This window comes from Pelodiscus sinensis, chromosome 11, assembly GCF_052426305.1.
Source record: "Pelodiscus sinensis isolate ZL-2025 chromosome 11, ASM5242630v1, whole genome shotgun sequence".
Classification (NCBI taxonomy): Eukaryota; Metazoa; Chordata; order Testudines; family Trionychidae; genus Pelodiscus; species Pelodiscus sinensis.
The window spans coordinates 8,967,762-8,986,609 of record NC_143062.1 but is presented as its reverse complement, the minus strand read 5'-3'; the positions used below and the strand labels follow the sequence as shown (position 1 = coordinate 8,986,609).

The 18,848-nt window shown below is 46.5% G+C and overlaps 1 protein-coding gene across 8 annotated transcripts in view; it reads left to right on the top strand.

Moving 5' to 3' along the window:
* DOCK3 (dedicator of cytokinesis 3) overlaps positions 1-18,848 on the top strand; it is a 541,072-nt gene that overhangs the window by 333,467 nt on the left and 188,757 nt on the right. For all 8 annotated transcript variants that reach the window (XM_089781050.1, XM_089781049.1, XM_089781053.1 and 5 more), the window contains exon 10: positions 6,236-6,317. In XM_089781050.1, the coding sequence (XP_089637176.1) occupies positions 6,236-6,317 (82 nt within the window). The remainder of the gene's footprint in view (positions 1-6,235; positions 6,318-18,848) is intronic.

Sequence of the window (18,848 nt, the reverse complement as noted above, 5' to 3'; positions counted from 1 at the left end):
ACAGTTAACACATAAGAACGTAAGAACAGCCACACTGGGTCAAACCAAAGTTCCATCTAGCCCATTATCCTGTCTGCCAACAGTGGCCAGTGCCAGATGTGCCAGAGGGAGTGAACAGTACAGATAATCCCTCTTCTGTCATCCATTTCCAGCCTCTGACAAACAGTCTAGGGACACCATTTCTACCCATCCTGGCTAATATAATGGCCTATAATGGCAAGGAGAAAGGAGGGTCAGGGAACAACAGGGAGGCAAGATCAAATCAGTATCTTAGATGCCTATATACAAATGCGAGAAGTATGGGTAATAAGCAGGAAGAACTGGAATTGCTAACCAATAAATACAACTATGATATCATTGGTATTACAGAAACCTGGTGGGATGGGACGCATGATTGGAATGTTGGTATGGAAGGGTACGGCTTGCTCAGGAAGGACAGACAGGGAAAAAAGGGAGGAGGGGTTGCCTTGTACATTAAAAATGTACACACTTGGACTGAAGTGGAGATGAACGTAGGAGATAGCTGTGTAGAGAGTCTCTGGGTTAAGCTAAAAGGGGTAAAAAACGAGGGTGATATCATGCTAGGAGTCTACTACAGGCCACCTAGCCAGGTGGAAGAGGTGGATGAGGCCTTTTTTAAACAATTAACAAAACTATCCAAAGCCCAAGATTTGGTGGTGATGGGGGACGTTAACTATCCAGACATATGTTGGGAAACTAACACAGCGAGGCACAGGCTATCCAATAAGTTTCTGGACTGCATTGGAGACAACTTTCTGTTTCAGAAGGTTGAAAAAGCTACCAGAGGAGAAGCTGTTCTGGATTTGGTTTTAACAAATAGGGAGGAACTAGTTGAGAACTTGAAAGTGGAAGACAGTATAGGGGACAGTGATCACGAAATAATAGAGTTCATGATCTTAAGGAAAGGTAGAAGGGAGACCAGCACAATTGAGGTAATGGATTTCAGGAAGGCAGATTTTGATAAGCTCAGAGAACTTGTAGGTAAGGTCCCATGGGAAGCAAGACTGAAGGGAAAAACAACTGAGGAGAGTTGGAAGTATTTCAAAGGGACGTTGTTAAGGGCCCAAAAGCAAACAATTCCGCTGTGTAGGAAAGATAGAAAATATGGCAAAAGACCAGCTTGGCTTAACAAGGAGATCTTGCACGATCTCAAAATAAAAAAGGAGTCATATAAAAAATGGAAACTAGGACAACTAACAAAGGATGAATATAAGCAAGCAACACGGGAATGCAGGGGCAAGATTAGAAAGGCAAAGGCACAAAATGAGATCAAACTAGCTACAGGCATAAAGGGAAACAAGAAGACCTTTTATAAATACATTAAAAGCAAGAGGAAGACCAAGGACAGGGTAGGCCCACTGCTCAGTGAGGAGGGAGAAGCAGTAACAGGAAACTTGGAAATGGCGGAGATGCTCAATGACTTCTTTGTTTCGGTCTTCACGGAGAAGTCTGGAGGTGTGCCTAACGTAGTGAATACAAGCAGAGAGAGGGTATGTTTAGAAGATAGGGTACACAAAGAACAAGTTAAAAATCACTTAGGAAAGTTAGATGTCAGCAAGTCACCAGGTCCTGATGAAATGCATCCCAGGATACTCAAGGAGCTGATAGAGGAGGTATCTGAGCCTTTAGCTATGATCTTTGAAAAATCATGGCAGACAGGGGAGATTCCAGAAGACTGGAAAAGGGCAAATATTGTGCCCATCTATAAAAAGGGGAATAAGAACAACCCAGGAAATTATAGACCGGTCAGTTTAACGTCTGTCCCAGGGAAGATAATGGAGCAGGTAATTAAGGAAATCATATGCAAACACTTGGAAAGTAATAAAGTGATAGGGAATAGCCAGCATGGGTTTGTGAAGAACAAGTCATGCCAAACTAATCTGATAGCTTTCTTTGATAAGATAACGAGCCTTGTGGATAAGGGAGAAGCGGTGGATGTCATATACCTAGACTTTAGTAAGGCATTTGATACGGTCTCGCATGATATTCTTATTGATAAACTAGGCAAATATAACTTAGATAGGGCCACGACAAGGTGGGTGCATAATTGGCTGGATAACCGTAGTCAGAGAGTGATTGTTAACGGTTCTAAATCATGCTGGAAAGGGATAACAAGTGGAGTTCCTCAAGGGTCTGTTTTGGGACCCGTACTATTCAATATCTTCATCAATGATGTAGATATTGGGATAGAGAGTACGCTTATTAAGTTTGCAGATGATACCAAACTGGGTGGGGTTGCGACTTCTTTGGAGGATAGGGACATAATTCAAAATGACCTTAGCAAGTTAGAGAAATGGTCAGAGGTAAACAGGATGAGGTTTAATAAAGAGAAATGCAAAGTGCTCCACTTAGGAAGGAACAATCAGTTCCATACATACAAGATGGGAAGCGACTGTCTAGGAAGGAGCATGGCGGAAAGGGATCTAGGGGTCATAGTGGACCACAAGTTGAATATGAGTCAACAGTGTGATGCTGTTGCAAAAAAAGCAAATATGATTCTAGGTTGTATCAACAGGTGTGTTGTAAGCAAAACTCGTGAAGTCATTCTGCCGCTCTACTCTGCACTAGTTAGGCCTCAGCTGGAGTACTGTGTCCAGTTCTGGGCGCCACATTTCAAGAAAGATGTGGAGAAATTGGAAAGGGTACAGAGAAGAGCGACAAGAATGATTAAAGGTTTAGAGAACATGACCTATGAAGCCAGGCTTCATGAACTGGGCTTGTTTAGTTTGGAAAAAAGAAGATTAAGGGGGGACATGATAGCGGCTTTCAAATATCTAAAAGGGTGTCACAAGGAGGAAGGCGAAAATTTGTTCCTCTTGGTTTCTGAGGACAGGACAAGGAGTAATGGGCTTAAAGTGCAGCAGGGGAGGTTTAGATTGGACATTAGGAAAAAATTCCTAACTGTCAGGGTGGTCAAATATTGGAATAAATTGCCAAGGGAGGTGGTGGAATCTCCCTCTCTGGAGATATTTAAGAACAGGTTAGATAGACATCTGTCAGGGATGGTGTAGGTGGAGCTTGGTCCTGCCTTGAGGGTGGGGGGCTGGACTCGATGACCTCTCGAGGTCCCTTCCAGTCCTATGATTCTATGATTCTATGGACCTATCCTCCATGAATTTATCTAGTTCTTTTTTTAACCCAGTTAAAGTCCTGGTCTTCACAACATCCTCTGTCCAGGAGTTCTACAGGTTGACTGTGTGCTGCATGAAGAAAAACTTCCTTTTGTTTGTTTTAAACCTGCTATCTATTAATTTCATTTGGTGACCCCTAGTTCTTATGTTACGGAAACAAGTAAATAACTTTTCCTTAATCACTTTTTCCACACCAGTCATGGTTTTATAGACCTCTGTCATATCCCCCCTTAGTTTCCTCTTTTCTAACCTAAAAAGTCCCTGTCTTTTTAATCTCTTATTATATGGGACCCATTCTAAATTCCTAATCATTTTATTGCCCTTTTTTGAAACTTTTCCGATGCCAATATATCTTTTTTTGAGATGAGACGACCATATCTGTACATGGTATTCAAGATGTGGGTGTACCAGGGTTTTATATAGAGGCAATAAGGTATTTCTCTGTCTTATTCCCTATCCCTTTTTAATGATTCCTAACATTCTGTTTATATTTTTGACTACCATTACACATTGTGTGGAAGGTTTCAAAGAATTATCCAGAATGACTCCAAGATCTCTCTCTTGGGTAGTTATAGCAAACTTAGTCCCCATCATATTGTATGTATAGTTGTGATTATTTTTTCCAATGTGCATTACTTTGCATTTATCAACATAAAATTTCATTTGTCATTTTGTTGTCCAGTTACTTAGTTTGGTGAGATCTTTTTGAAGCTCTTCACAGTCTGCTTTGGTCTTAACTATCTCGAGCAATTTAGTGTCATCTGCAAATTTTGCCACCTTCCTGTTTACCCCTTTCTCGAGTTAATTTATAAATAGGTTGAATAGGATTGGTCCCAGTTGGGGGACACCACTAGTTACCTCTCTCCATTCTGAAAACTGACCATTTATTCCTGCACATTGTTTCCTGTCTTTTAACCAGTTATCAATGCAAGAGAGGATCTTCTCTCTTATCCCATGACAACTTATGTTACTTTAGAGCCTTTATTGAGGGACCTTGTCAAAGGCTTTCTGGAAATCTAAGTACACTCCATCCACTGAATCCTTCTTGTCCACATGTTTTTGACCCCTTCAAAGAACTCTAGTCAGTTAGTAAGGCATGATTTCCCTTTACAAAAACCATGTTGACTTTCCCCAACAAATTATGTTCATCTGTGTATCTGACCATTCTATTCTTAACTATAGTTTCAACTAATTTGCCTGGTAATGAAGTTAGACTTACTGGTCTGTAATTGCCAGGATCACCTCTAGAGTCCTTTTTAAATACTGGCATCTCATTGGCTGTCTTCCAGTCATTAGGTACAGAAGCTGATTTAGAGGATAGTTTACAAACCACAGTTAATAGTTCCACAATTTCACATTTGAGTTCTTTCAGAACTCTTGGGTAAATGCCATCTGGTCCTGGTGATTTGTTACTGTTAAGTTTTATCAATTTGTTCCAAAACCTCCTCTCATGACACCTCAATGTGGGACAATCCCTCAGATTTCTCACCTAAAAAGAATGGCTCAGGATTGGGAATCTCCCTAACATTCTCAGCTATGAAGACTGAAGCAAATAATTCATTTAGTTTCTCTGCAATGACCTTATCATCTTTGAGTGCTCCTTTAGCATCTTGATCTTCCAGTGGCCCCACTGGTTATTTAGCCGGCTTCCTGCTTCTGATGTACTTCAAAAAACATCTTGCTATTATTTTTTGAGTTTTTGGCTAGCTGTTCTTCAAACTCCTTTTTTGTTTTTCTTATTATATTTATGCTCCTTTCTATTTTTCTTACAATAGAAATGAAAAAATGTTTTCGCATATCACTGCAAAATAAAACTGATTTAAGAATTAAAATAGCTGCGTCTGTTGAGATCGAAGTCTGTGCAGAGATGACCTAGTCTTCCTTTTTTAAGTCTTTCTTAATAGTATTTTTGAGAGAATAAGAAAAGTCTCCCTTGTATAGTTCTGCAGTTCAGGTGATGCATTTACTTTGGAAAAGTTATCAGTTCATTAATATCTCTTAAAATTAGTGCAGAACTTTAGAGCTATGAAGTGTAACTCTTATCTGGAAAGTGAATAACAGCAGACTTTAAGAAAGCTACTGGCTTGACTCTGACAATCTTCCCTTGTTGACCGATCTGCGTCTAGACTGCCGCGCTGTGCCGGATCAGCTGATTGTTGGCATAGCATGGTGGCCATTTTTATTTTAATGAAGCAGGGATTATTAAAATCCCTGCTTCATTGACTGTGTCGAGTAAACTACTCTACATGGCTCCGTCGACAGAGCCATGTAGTCTAGACACACCCTATGTGTGAAACAGATTGTTCCTTCCTAAGTGGAGTACTTTGCATTTGTCCTTATTAAACTTCATCCTATTTACCTCAGACCATTTCTCCAGTTTGTTCAGATCATTTTGAATTATGACCCTATCCTCTAAAGCACTTGCAACCTTCCCAGCTTGGTATCATCTGCCAGCTTAATAAGCATAATCTCTATGCCATTATCTAAATCGTTGATGAAGATATTGAATAGAACCTGTTCCAAAACAGACCCTTGCGGGACCCTACTTGTTATACCCTTCCAGCTGACTGTGAACTGTTAACATCATGCAGGTGATGCTATGGTAGTTTCCTTCACACAGCTCTGCAAATGCATTTATCTGAAGTACATTCTGACCACAAACAGCTCTGTCAATGGATATCAATCCTATTCTGCAGCATTCCTACTAGTCTAGTCTTGGGTCACCAGAGCTCTGCTACATACTTTTTGGTCCTTATCTGCAGCATTTGTTCAAGTTCTGTGCTTTTGCGAAACTCCATGGGCTTGAAAAACAGCCTTAACACGAGTCTGTTATTATAGTGTGGTAATCTGTCATTAAGATGTGTCAGCACTGAAGCTTTTCATGGAAAGATGCTTCCTGTGAAACAAAGCTTTCTACAATAATTCCTTAGAGTTTCACAATGTAAATCTGTCTAATTCACTGAATACAATTCCTTATGCTCTGAGAAATTAAAAAGTGACAGGGTTTAACACATATATGAAATGCATTCTTTTGTGTTTAAGTTTGTTGCAAGTAAGATTCCTTTGTGTCCTTTGCTTTTTAGTGAGCGGTTTCTGGTGAGGTTGAACAAGAATGGAGGCCCCAGGAATCCAGAGAAGATAGAACGAATGTGTGGCCTTTTCACAGTATGTATGAATTCTCAATCTCTTTCCCTATCAAATGGTGAACTGAGGCTTCTCTTGCAGGTTGTTTAACTACAGACAGCTACTCTGGAAACAAATAGAAATTCTTTCCTATATACTGAAGTGAATGTAAACTGTATTTCTGCTTGAGTCAATGAAATGTTAATATAAAAATTGAAATAATCTTTCAGATTAATTCATTATTGAAGTAAAGAGACATCAAGTATTTTTCAGTTTTAATTTTTAAATGTCCATTGCACTTTGAAAACAGAAGATGGGGAATTATTTGTTTTTGACTGTTTATGTGGATCCTATTCTATTGGTGCATGGACCTCATATGAACAAGATAGACATTTTTGAATAGGAGTGTCTGCAGGGCTGCACCTGTGCCATATATACCTTCCCTTCCCCCACATGCTGGCATAAATATTTCACTACAGTGAACACAGCATACCTGTTAAAAGTGCTTGAATTCAAGCGAGTTTAATGGCATTCAGTCAGAACTATGCTATAGCCTCCTTAACATGTTTTAAAACTCCACAGCCTTGTAGGCAAAGGGGGAGCCATGGGGTTCTGGGCTGCGGCTTGAGTATAGGTGTTTTATAACTTCTGTTTTGGGGGCAGAGACCAGAAGGCTCAAGTTAGCTCCTTATAACAGGTTCAGGGAGGCTGTGCCACCTCCACCCCCTTCTCCCAGCCTGTCCTGGTTGTGGCCAAGGAGACACAAACAAAAATTGTAACTCAAAGGAGGGGGCATCCACTCAGAAAGTTAGAAAACAGCTCAGGGTGCAGGGAGGGGATAGCTCTCTGTGTATAAAGAGTTGTAGCTAGGGGCTGTGTGCAGTCAGGAGGTAGCTCAAGATGCAGGGTGGGTTATCTAGGGGATGTGTGCAAGCAGGAGGTAGCCATGGGGAAGAGGGTGGTGGCTAGGAGCTGTGTGTAGGCAGGGTGTAGCTCAGGTAGCAGGGAGGAGGTAACTAAGGGCTATGTGCAAGCAGGGGGGTAGTTCAGGGTGCAGGCAGGAGTAGGTAAGGGCTGTGTATCTGGACAGCTCCTCTGCAGCCCCTGTTCCCTGATGATTTTGCCAGCTATGGAGCCGGTTCCCCCACCTCTGTGACTCTTACTGGCTATGTGAGAAAAGAGGAAAGGGAACTGAGGGGGAGCTTCCACCCCCAGCGCCAGCAGCAACAGGAGAGGAGGAACACCATGGCTGCCTACACCACAGCATTGCCCAGCTCTAGCTTCCCCTAAGGCATGGGAATGACCTTACCAACTCTGTCAGGACCGGCATTATCAAAATGATGCTCCAAGTTACTTCTGTAGGGCTTACTGGAGACCACCATGCAGGAGCCAATATTCTCCCTATCGTTCAAGGAAGTGGAGAGGGACTCAGTCCCCTTGACAGACCCTGTATGCAGACTGGGAAGAGCAGCAGCCAGCAAAAGAGGATTGGTTGCTTAGGGGCAGATATTATTAAGAGGTAAATGGTCAGCAGTACAAACTATGAGCTTGTTGTTCCATAATAGGCCTCCAACTACATTTTGAGAAATCTGTTTTGACACCAGTACAGTGAATAGATTTCGAAGGGGCATATCTGAATGCAGTGACAGTCAGGGCTTACTTGTCTACTGATAGATTTCTCACCCTGGAGTATCTCATGTTAACTGCACAGCTCAACCTCAAGCCACAGTGAGGAGGCGCTTTCAACTATTGGGCCATGTGACAGTTTGGCTGCATCTAGACTGGCAAGATTTTGCGCAAAACCAAGTGCTTTTGCGCAAAAACTTGCCGCCTGTCTACACTGGCCGCAAGTATTTGCGCAATAACACTGACGTTCTAATGAAATCAGTGCTTCTTGTGCAAATACTCTGATGCTCCCGCTCAGGAATAAGCCCTCTTGCGTGTTGTGAGCAAGACACGAGAAGTCATTCATCCGCTGTACTCTGCGCTGGTTAGGCCTCAGTTGGAGTATTGTGTCCAGTTCTGGGCACCGCATTTCAAGAAGGATGTGGAGAAATTGGAGAGGGTCCAGAGAAGAGCAACAAGAATGATTAAAGGTCTAGAGAACATGACCTATGAAGAAAGGCTGAAAGAACTGGGTTTGTTTAGTTTAGAAAAGAGAAGACTGAGGGGGACATGATAGCCGTTTTCAGGTATCTAAAAGGGTGTCATAAGGAGGAGGGAGAAAACTTGTTCATCTTGGCCACTGGAGATAGAACAAGAAGCAATGGGCTTAAACTGCAGCAAGGGAGGATTAGGTTGGACATTAGGAAAAAGTTCCTAACTGTCAGGGTGGTTAAACACTGGAATAAATTGCCCTGGGAGGTTGTGGAATCCCCATCTCTGGAGATATTTAAGAGTAGGTTAGATAAATGACTATCAGGGATGGTCTAGATAGTATTTGGTCCTGCCATGGGGGCAGGGGACTGGACTCGATGACCTCTCGAGGTCCCTTCCAGTCCTAGTATTCTATGATTCTGTGATTCTAAGTGTTCTTGCGCAAGAGGCCAGTGTAGACAGGCAGCTAAGACATTTTGCGCAAAAGCAGGCTAAATGGAAAAAAGCCCTAGTGGCCACTTGGACGGTCCGTACCTGCAGGCAGCTCCTGACTTCCTGGTAACACGAGACCCCTTAAAGGTAGATGCAGCCTGCAGAGGCCACGAGGCAGAAGCCTTTCTGCCTCCTTTGCAGTGCGCTCTGCCACACAGCTCCCTGCTGTCCCCAAAAGGCACCGGAGGAGTATGGCACTCCAGGGGGGGAACAGCCACCTGCACCCCCAGCACAGGAGGCCCCAAGGGGCCGAAAATGGAGGGACCCATCCTGGTCCCTGGGGGAGCTGGAGGCTCTACTGGACCTCTAGGAGGAAGAGGAGGCCCTGCATGACACCCACTCCCGTCGCCGCAATGCGGACATTTTCAACCGCATGGCCCAGGTGCTCGCCCACCAGGGACATCCAGCGCGGACCCTTGAGCAAGTCCAGGCTAAGGTGAAGGAGCTGCACCTGGGCTATGTCCGGGCCAGCGGGCAGGAGCCGACACCTGCCCCCGCTACCAGCAGCTCCACCACATCCTGGGCCAGACACCACCCCAGGGACCATCCGTCCCTGTGGACACCTGCCTGGCCCCCCTGTCACCAGGACCAGAGAGGCAGGGGAAGAGGAAGACACCACCAGTGGGTCGGAGGACGAGGCCAGCACCATCACCCTCCAGGCGGAGGCCCCTCTGGCGCCCCGATGTCTCCCGTGCATCCTCAGAGGCCGAGAAAGGATCTATGGTGAGTGTTGCACTTTGCACTCACAAGGGCGGGGGGAGCCAGGTGCCCAGAACGGGGAGGGGGAGAGCGCATCACTCAAGGCCGCGTGAGCTGCACGCTGTGTAGCATTAGCAGTATGCAGCACGTGCAACCACGTGCATCCTAGTGACCGAGCGGCGTGTGGCCACAGCAAGCAGCTCCAGGGCACGCCTGGGACCATGCTGCTCACACACATCTGGCAGGACCAGAGGGGAAGGGTGGATGCCGGCTGGAACCAGCCAGAGCCAGAGCCCACACCTCCACAAGGCTGCAGCACACAGAACAGCACACTGTTCCATGCCTGGCTGTGAGACACAGCCAGCTGCTCCTGGGAAAACTGCAGCGTCACAGCCCTGTGAGTGTGGCCCCCACTAAGACTTTCGCCTGCACCCGGTGCCTTGGCTGGCCTCCCAAGGGAAGTCCCCACTGTAGCCACACATGTCCCTGGGCTACAGTGTGTGAGGGCTAGCGGGGGGGGAGGGGGAGAGCGCTCGGGCCAGCCCTAGGGCCACCTGAGTTTTGCTGCAAGGATGGTACACTCCTCAGTCACTCTCCTGGTTCCATCCTGGAGACATCCCATGTGATGAGGATCTGAGAGCCCAGACCACGTCTGCCATATGTGCTTCCAGGCACTGTATGGGGATTCATCTCACTCCCTGTCAAACACCATTGATTAGTCCAAAGCCTCACAGCCTCCACCGGCAGGGAGTTCCACAGGTTAACACAACACAAGCGCCCTCCCACCCCCCAAGGGGCCAGGACACAGACTGGTGGTTACAATACATGGAGGAGAACCCTACTCCAGGGGTGGTCCTGTATGCAACCATACAACATGGGGAGGAGGGGGGTAACCGAGTGGGCCCAAGCCACACTACTGTGGTGTCACCTGGGCTCGGGGGGGAGGACATGAGGTGTGGGGACAGTGACCGGGCTGCCTGACTGACCCATCCTTTCTTCTCTTCCCTGCAGCGGGACCAAGCAGAAGTGGGGGACCCTCCAGCCCTGAGGCAGTGCCAGCAGCAGCACCCCCAGCCGCCCAACCACCAAGGTGGCAGCAGGACCAGCTCCTTCAGCACCACAAGCAGGCTGTGGAGGCAGCCATCACGCGGCGGGTGGAGGCGGACCTGCAGTGGTGCCAGGAGGCCTGGGGCTCCTTCCAGGCCCAGTGCGTGCGCATGACGGATGCTATATCCACCCTCACCGCGCACACTGGCCATGCCATTCATTATGGCATGGTCTTGCCCCATGCACCCGCCATCCCTCCCCTAGCAATGTCTCCTGCTCCCTCAATGGCCCCTCCTGCTCCTGCCCTTCCTGCCCCCGCAATGGCCCCTCCTGCCCCTGCCCCTCCTGCAATGGCCCCTCTTGCTCCTGCCCCGCCTGCCCCTTCCCCTCCTGCCCACCTCTCCATGCTGCCTGCCCCAACGCGGTCTCACCCCCATGTGCAGGTCTGCCCCCGCAGAAGCAGTCGCAGGGGCAACCCCTCCCAGCAGTAGCTCCTCCCCCTCCCATCCTACATCTCCCCCTCATTGTAAATAAAAAGTTCCAAGTCTGTGTTAAAAAAAACCTGTGTTGTTGTTTATTGGGAGGTAAGGCGAGGGGAGGAGGGAAGAGGAGGGGATGGAAGGGAGTTGTAAAGGGAGACAGAGGCAACCCTACTATGGGGCCTGGGAGAACATGTCCATCAGGGCCTCCCAGATGCGCACCCCATCGTGGTGTGCCTGGTGGATGGCAGCTGTGCCGGGCTGTACATAGGCCTGGCCCTCGCCTGCCATCCATGCCGAGAGGAAGGTCTCCCCCCTCCGCTCCACAACATTGTGGAGCACGCAGCACACGGCCACTACTTCCGGAACATTCCGCTCACCCATTTCCAGATGGGTGAGCAAACAACGGAACTGAGCTTTCAGCTGCCCGAAAGCACACTCAACTTGGTTGTGGGCCCGGTTGAGGCGGTCATTGAACCGGGCCCAGTTGTGGTCCAGCTGCCCTGTGTAGGGCCTCATTAGCCAGGGCAGCAGGGGGTAGGCCGCGTCCCCCACAACACATGTGGGCATGGGGACGTCCCTGACAATAAATTCCCGCTGGGGGAAGTAAGCGCCCGCCTCCAGCCTGCCAAACAGGCTGGAGTTGCGTAGGATGCGGGCGTCATGTGCCCTGCCGGACCAGCCCGCATAAATGTCCAGGAAGCAGCCACGGTGGTCCATGAGGGCCTGGAATACAATTGAGAAGTACCCCTTTCTGTTAATAAAATGGGCCGCTCGATGCTGTGGGGCATGGACGGGGATGTGGGTTGCATCCAGGGCTCCCTCGCAGTTGGGGAACCCGAGGGCAGCGAAGCCGGCCACCGTAGCCTCCACATCGCGTAGGCAAATGACTCTCGGGAGCAGGACGTCATTGATGGCATTGACGACCTGCAGAAGGGTGCAGAGAAACACAGGGGAACACATCACATAAGGCAGGGTGAATGTGTGCTCCCTTGCCCACCCCCCGTGATGCCCTCTGTCCTCACACACACACACAGACACCAGGGCTCCCAAGTAACAGCTTACTCTTTCTATGTGTACACTTAAGACAGAGGACCACATCCAGGTACAATTTTTACCCCCTTCTGTGCCTCTCGACTCCAGCATGTCAGGCCAGGGCTGGTCCCTCAATTCCTAGGAAAGACGAAAATACGAGGTGGGCGTCCCCATAGAACCTCGGGAGGTCAAACACCTAACCCGACCAACAGGTAGAGGGTAGAATGACACTCAAAGTGAGTGTGTGCTGGACCTATCTTATATACCCATTGGGTCACGTATTTTCTCTTTCTTGTCTGTCATGCCAAATGGGGCTGGTCTGTCTTTTGTGAGACCAGTTCTTACAAGGGAGTTGTGAACTTAATTTACACTTGTAAGAGAGAATTGAGATGATTAAATTGGAAGTACTGGACATTCTTTTCTCAGTGGGAAATTCCTCTCCCAGGGACTGTGTGTGTTCGAATCAACATAGGTGCCAGCCTGACACTTCTTGCAGCCTCGAGCTTAGCTTATTTCCTTAATCGTTACTCAGAGTCAGCGAAACTCGCATATCCTGGTCAAAGCAGATCAAAGCTTAATGGCTATGCTGATCTTATTGTTCCTTCTCTGCTCTGTATACAGACATCTCAGAGGGCAAGCAAGATTGTTTGAGATGGGGGGGGCTGTCTGACTACAGTGTCTCAAAGGAGCTCCAGCCCCCGCCCCCAAGAAAGGGCCAGTGCCCTTTTGCCCTCTTCAAAATGGTTCCGGGCTTCTGCTTTTGCGCCAAAGTGTCCCACCAATGTTGATGCGCTTTTGCGCAAAAGTGCATCGTTCTTACGATGACTCCTGGACCAATCTAAATGCTCTCTTGCACAAATACTTTTAATGGAAAAGCTTTTCCGTTAAAAGTATTTGTGCAAAATCATGCCAGTCTAGACGCAGCCTCTGTGTTTTTGTAATCCAAAACTTTTTGATGCCTCAAGGGGTGGCTCAGGACATTCTACATACCAAACAAACAGTTTGGACAAGCAAGTGTCTGTAGTCCTTCCAAGGTCTGTGCAGAAGTCCTGTTTATTCAGGATTTCCCTACCATTGTGTTAACATCAGACACTTCCCTTTGGGGTTGGCAATAGGAACCTCACACAGACCAGGGTCATCCCAAGAGTAGTACTTTATGTCAACCTTCTAGAACTGAGAGAGGTAAAAAATGCTTGCCTTTGATTTTGTCGTCTGATCAGAGCCAGATCAATTAGTGTGGCCTGTGTGTTTTATGTCAATTGTCAGAGAGAGGATATTCCCCCTCAGCGCTGAAGCAATAAAACTCTGCAACTGATGCATACCTTACCAAGTAGTCATCTCAGCTTCTCAACTTCTAACCTTCTACATGTACAAAATACTCTGGCTGATGACCTCATCAACCATTTCTCCCAAAATTACAAATGGGAGTTGGACTCATGAGTCCTCAACAACATATTCTTAACTTGAGTGCTTCCAGAGGTAGACTTCTTTGCAACTGCCACCAACGCAAAGTGCAAGAAATTTTGCTTAAGAGGAAACTAGACCTCAGTCACTGGAAAGATATCTTCCTCACCACATGGACAAGAATCTTTCTTTATGTGAATCCACTGACAATATTATTTTGGAAAGTATTTAACAAAATTAAACATGACAAGGCCAGGGTCATTTTGATATCATCAACCTGTTCAAGGCAAATTTGGTATGTTTACCTCATTGAACAAATTTCTTGTCCATCAGTGAGACATCCAGCTAATTGGTGTCTGTTGTCTTGGCATGCTGGTCAGATGCTTGATTCCAGTATGCTTATTCCTCAAATGATTCCTGAATAGTTCTTCAGGACAGAGACCTCCTGTTCAAGATAGGTACAATCTATATCATTAAACAGCAGAAAACATCTACGAGCAATACTTACCTTCAGAAATGGAAGAGTATACCACTAGTATACCTGTCAACAAGTCTCTTTTCATCTCTTCCCACCATCCTTAACTGCTTGCTGAAATTAAAAACTTTGGGCCTCACTGTGAGTTTCATCAGGGTTCACTTGACAGCTATTATTAGCCTTTTCTCATCTGCAGAAGGTTGGGTTTTTTAAAATCTTTGGTCATCCTGCAGTTTCAAGATTTTTCAGAGGACTGATGAATATTTTTCATCAGATTTACTCCAGTATGGGACTTGAAACTGGTTCTAAATTACCTTATAAGCACCTTTTTGAGCCATTAGCCACGTGTTTATTGCTTTACTTATCTATGAAAACAGCTTTTTTGATGGCCAGCACTTCTGCCTAGAGGGTAAGGGAAATAGAGGGGTTTAATGGAAGACTCTCCTTTTATAATGTTTCTCAAGGAAAAGGTAAATTGTGACCAGATCCCAAGTTTCTGCATAGGCATCTTCTGGATTGTATATTAATACAGACCATCTATCAGACGATTTATTTCCCAGTTACTTTCTCAAAAACATATCAGATAGACAAGAAGCTGTCTTCCATATCTTTAATTTCAGAAGGATGTGGGTTAGTCTTCTATCTAAACAGAATCAAACTGATTCAGGTATGGACATATTCAAGGGATACATGGTCTCCTTTCAAAGATACTCAAGATGGATCTTGGGGTATAATATTGCATGTTATGATTTGGCTTATATTTGACCTCCTTCTTGAGTGGGGTGGTCGATAATTTTTGATGGGGCCATTCCAAGAATATGAAAAGTGGTCAAGGGCCACATTCTTCCATATTAATGGAGTAGGTATGGGGTCTGGGATGGAGGTTGGGTTCAGAAGGTAGCTTGCAGTAAGGGATTGGTGTGAAGGAGAGGGTGTGGAGTCTGGGAGGGAGTTTAGCTGAAGGAGGGAGTTGTGAGGGGGCTGTGAGCTGGGAAAGGGGACTAGGGTGCAGGAGGGGGTTGTGACTTGGGGAGGAGGACAGAGGTATAGGGGGGCTGCAGGGGTTTGGGTTGTGATGTGGAGCAGCGGATTGGGGTGCAGGATCTCGGAGTGGATATGGGGCAGAGGGTTTGGGTTATGTGGGGTAGGAGTACAGGAGGGGGCAGAGGGTTTGGGTTGTGACCTAGGAGAGGAAAGGGCTGTGACCTAAGGCAGGGGATTAGGGTGCAGGATCTGGAAGGAGGTATGGGTGCAGGAAAGGGGGGAGGTTTTGGGGTAGGTGGCAAAGGGTTGGGGTGCCAGAGGCAGGCTCTTGACTCCCAGCCAGCAGCCTTCTCAAGCAGACAGACTCCCTTCCTGTCCCGTCCCTTATTGGCTGCAGGGGCCATGTGGTTTTTGAACACCTACAACCCTAAAGGGGGAAGGTGCTTTGCAAGCTGCCTGTTGGCAACAGGCAGCTCCCATTGGCCAGCCAGTGGGATTGTACTGACGGTGGGGACAGTGCATGAAGCCTCTCCTCCCTCCGCCGGGCTCACAGCTGTTCAAACAGAGCCCAGCAACAGCCGCTTTTCTCAGCAACGTATGTGGGGCAGGCAGGGAGTCTGCCTGAGGCTCCCTGCTGTGTCCGCGGGCTGGATCTGGTTGCTTGGCAGGCCGAATCCGACCTGCAGAGGGTATTTTGCCCAGGCCAGTTCCTGAGTACTAGCTCATTCTTCCAGATCAGTATATATCTGTGTCATTCCTCAAAGACATTTCAGGCCTGAAATCTGCAGAGCTGCAACCTGGACCTCTGTACATACTTTCTCCAATGATTATTCTCTGCTTTTCCTCTCTATCAGATGTGCAATTGGCAATGCATTTTTCTCTTCACTTCTGGACTCTGTTCTGAAGTTCCTTCCTTCTTATGAAAGTACTTCTCAGAAGGCACTTGAAATGGAGCATCCACAAGGACACTATTTGAAGAAGGAGAGATTAACTCATATAGTAGCCGGAATTATTCAAGATGCTTCACTACCTTCCCTCCCTCCCCTCTCTGGAATATCCTCTGTAGAACTGTGTGGTAGAGAAGAAACTGAGGGTGGCTTACCCATATAGTCCTCTGTGTCCTTGAGATGGGGCATGCAGATGTGTAGGGCACAAAATAGGCCTTGTAGGTGCTGCTACCAATAATTTCCATCAGAGGTGCAGAGATACATGCACACTTGATGTGGAGCAACAACAGGGGCACACGCCTTTTGAACTCCAGTTAGGACTTAAGGTGAATAAGCTCTTCTATTTGTGTGTATATGTGTCTTTGACAGGACTCTGCTGACATAAGTGACTAGCAAAAGAACTATCCCCCAATTTTTTCTTTGATGCATCACTCTGGAGAGTCAGTGGTTCACCTGTTTGGTGGTACTTCAGGATAGGTGCATCTGGTATTAGTTTCAGCATGTCAAATACTTGGAGTGGATGACCTTGGCCAGTCCCACTCCACATCCTGTCTTGTGAGCTAACATATGGGTTCTACTACAGCAGTCAGGAATAGACCAAAAATGTATCATTCCTGTAAGGAGGGTACCCCTTTTACATGTACTGTAACTGACATGTCTCTGACTTTCTTGATCTTGTTGGGATCTGCTTTCCATGCCTTTGCTGTGAACAAATGTCAGTGTATGCACCTGCATCAAACTTACAGCATGCAGTTTGAGTATCATTTTGTTCTGGATTGAGTTTTATGTTCTGGTCTCCTCATGGCTTTAGACACCTTGTAGTTTTCTGTAAGGGTATCATTCGTCTTCTGCATCACTACTGCCTTCAACTACAATGAAGATATTATCTGTAGTTATTTTCTCCATTAGCAGTCCTTCCAGTAAGTCTTCTGTGGACCATCTCTGGTTCTGGGCTTATGCTCATCAGCATGCACAGCTGTCTAGATCAACCAACTAGTAATACACTTGGCTCTTTACTAGAGCTTATGTATCTCACATCACAGACCACAGATATTGTGGCTTTGGGTAGTTCTGGCAAGATGTCATGAATTGTGAGCAGTGGACAGTGGCATCTTGTCAAGGCCCAGTTCAGTGGCTCTAGGTCTATCGTAGACTCGTAGGGCTGGAAGAGACCTCGGGAGGTCATCATGTCCAACCCCCTGCCCAACACAGGACCAAACCCAACTAAATCATCCCAGCCAGGGCTTTGTCAAGCTGGGACTTAAAAACCTCTAGGAATGGAGATTCCACCACCTGCCTGGGGAACCCTAATATCCAGCCTAGTTTTTCCTAATATCCAATCCTATGCAGATGCATAATTTGCCTGATGACTTTTTTACCACTATCATGCTGCTTACCCAGGTTGTACTGGACTCGGCATGTGCTATGATACCATTGCCTCGGCAGATGCTGTGATGCACCTGCTCTGCAGACTTTTGAGTTCCTTGCCTACACGACCGTATAATACCACTGGAATTTTCCTTTCTCGTAAGCATACCTATTCCACTGTGCAGTCTACTTACTGTGACAGGTTGGGTCACAGACATCCCTTGAGGCTGTCACCTGTTGGATTGGTAATACCACTGAGCCCAGCTATCTGCCCTCTGGGGTGCCCCACCACCATGTGCTGCTGAGCGAGAAGCTCTGGTCTCCCCTGCAAAGGCACAGAGTGGGGGTAACAGCCTGCCAGCAGAGTAGCACAGACACTGACAATAGCTCAGCTCTGGGAGAGTTCACAGCACCCAGGAGCACAGCCATGATGAGACCAAAACTCCAAATAAATCTGTCTTAGACTGTATAAAAGTTTACACAGAGAAAGCACGTAATATTTTCTCCCTTTATCAATGAAAAAGAGAGATGCACAGCTGTTCCCTGCCCTCCTTCAGTAACTGTTATTTACACTGGGTTTGATAATAAACAAAAACAATTACATTAAGTATAGAAAGTGGGATTTAAGTGGTTGCAAGTGCTGATAGGAAGATCAAAGTAAGTTACAAAGCTAAAATAAACAAAACATGCCAACTAAGCCTAATACACTAAAAGAAATTTTTACAAATCATGATTTCTCACCCTAGTCCTTATTTCAGTAAAGTTCTTCAAGCCAGAGCTGAGCTGTTCTCAGTGTCTGTGTTACTCTGCAGGGGGCTGTTACCTCAATTCTGTGCCTTTGCTGGGGGAGACCAGAGTTTCTGGCTCAGCAGGACAGGGTGATGGGGTGCCTCAAGTAAGCAGGCTCAGTGGTATGATCAGCCCCATCAGCTGGCAGTCTCAAGGGGGTCTCTGTGACCCAACCTAACACATGTATGGTCACAGATTTCCTTTGAGGCGCTCATCACTTTTGAAAAATCCTCATATGCTTTTAAAATTGTCTCCATTGTCCATGGGACTTCCTCTTTCATTTCTTGCACTGTATCTAGAAAATTCTGATGCTTACCCCTTAATCAGGTCTATAGCTTGTAATGCTTTATTCCACAAGAGGAACCTGTGCTGGGAACTCCCTATTAAGAATAACAGACCTGCTTGTCACCAGAACTGATTCAGAGAACAAAAGCATGTACTTTCTGCTAGGAGCTAAAGTATCAGATGTGGGCCTGAAGCTGAAGAGGATCCTAATGAGATCAGGAAAGAATCCATCAATTGTCCTTCACTAATTATGTTGCTAGATTCTCTCAGGAATGCATCAAAGAACACTACACCCAGCTAGGGAAGGCATTTAAAGAAACAATGGCTCAGGTGATCTTCATCTGGAGTCTACTTGTCTGTAGAGGAGGAGAGTAAAGGTGAGACAAGATTATGATAATTAATAGATGGCTCAGGCAGTAGTGCTATTAGGGGAGCTTTGGCAGGCTTCACGAGACTGAAGCAACCCTCTATC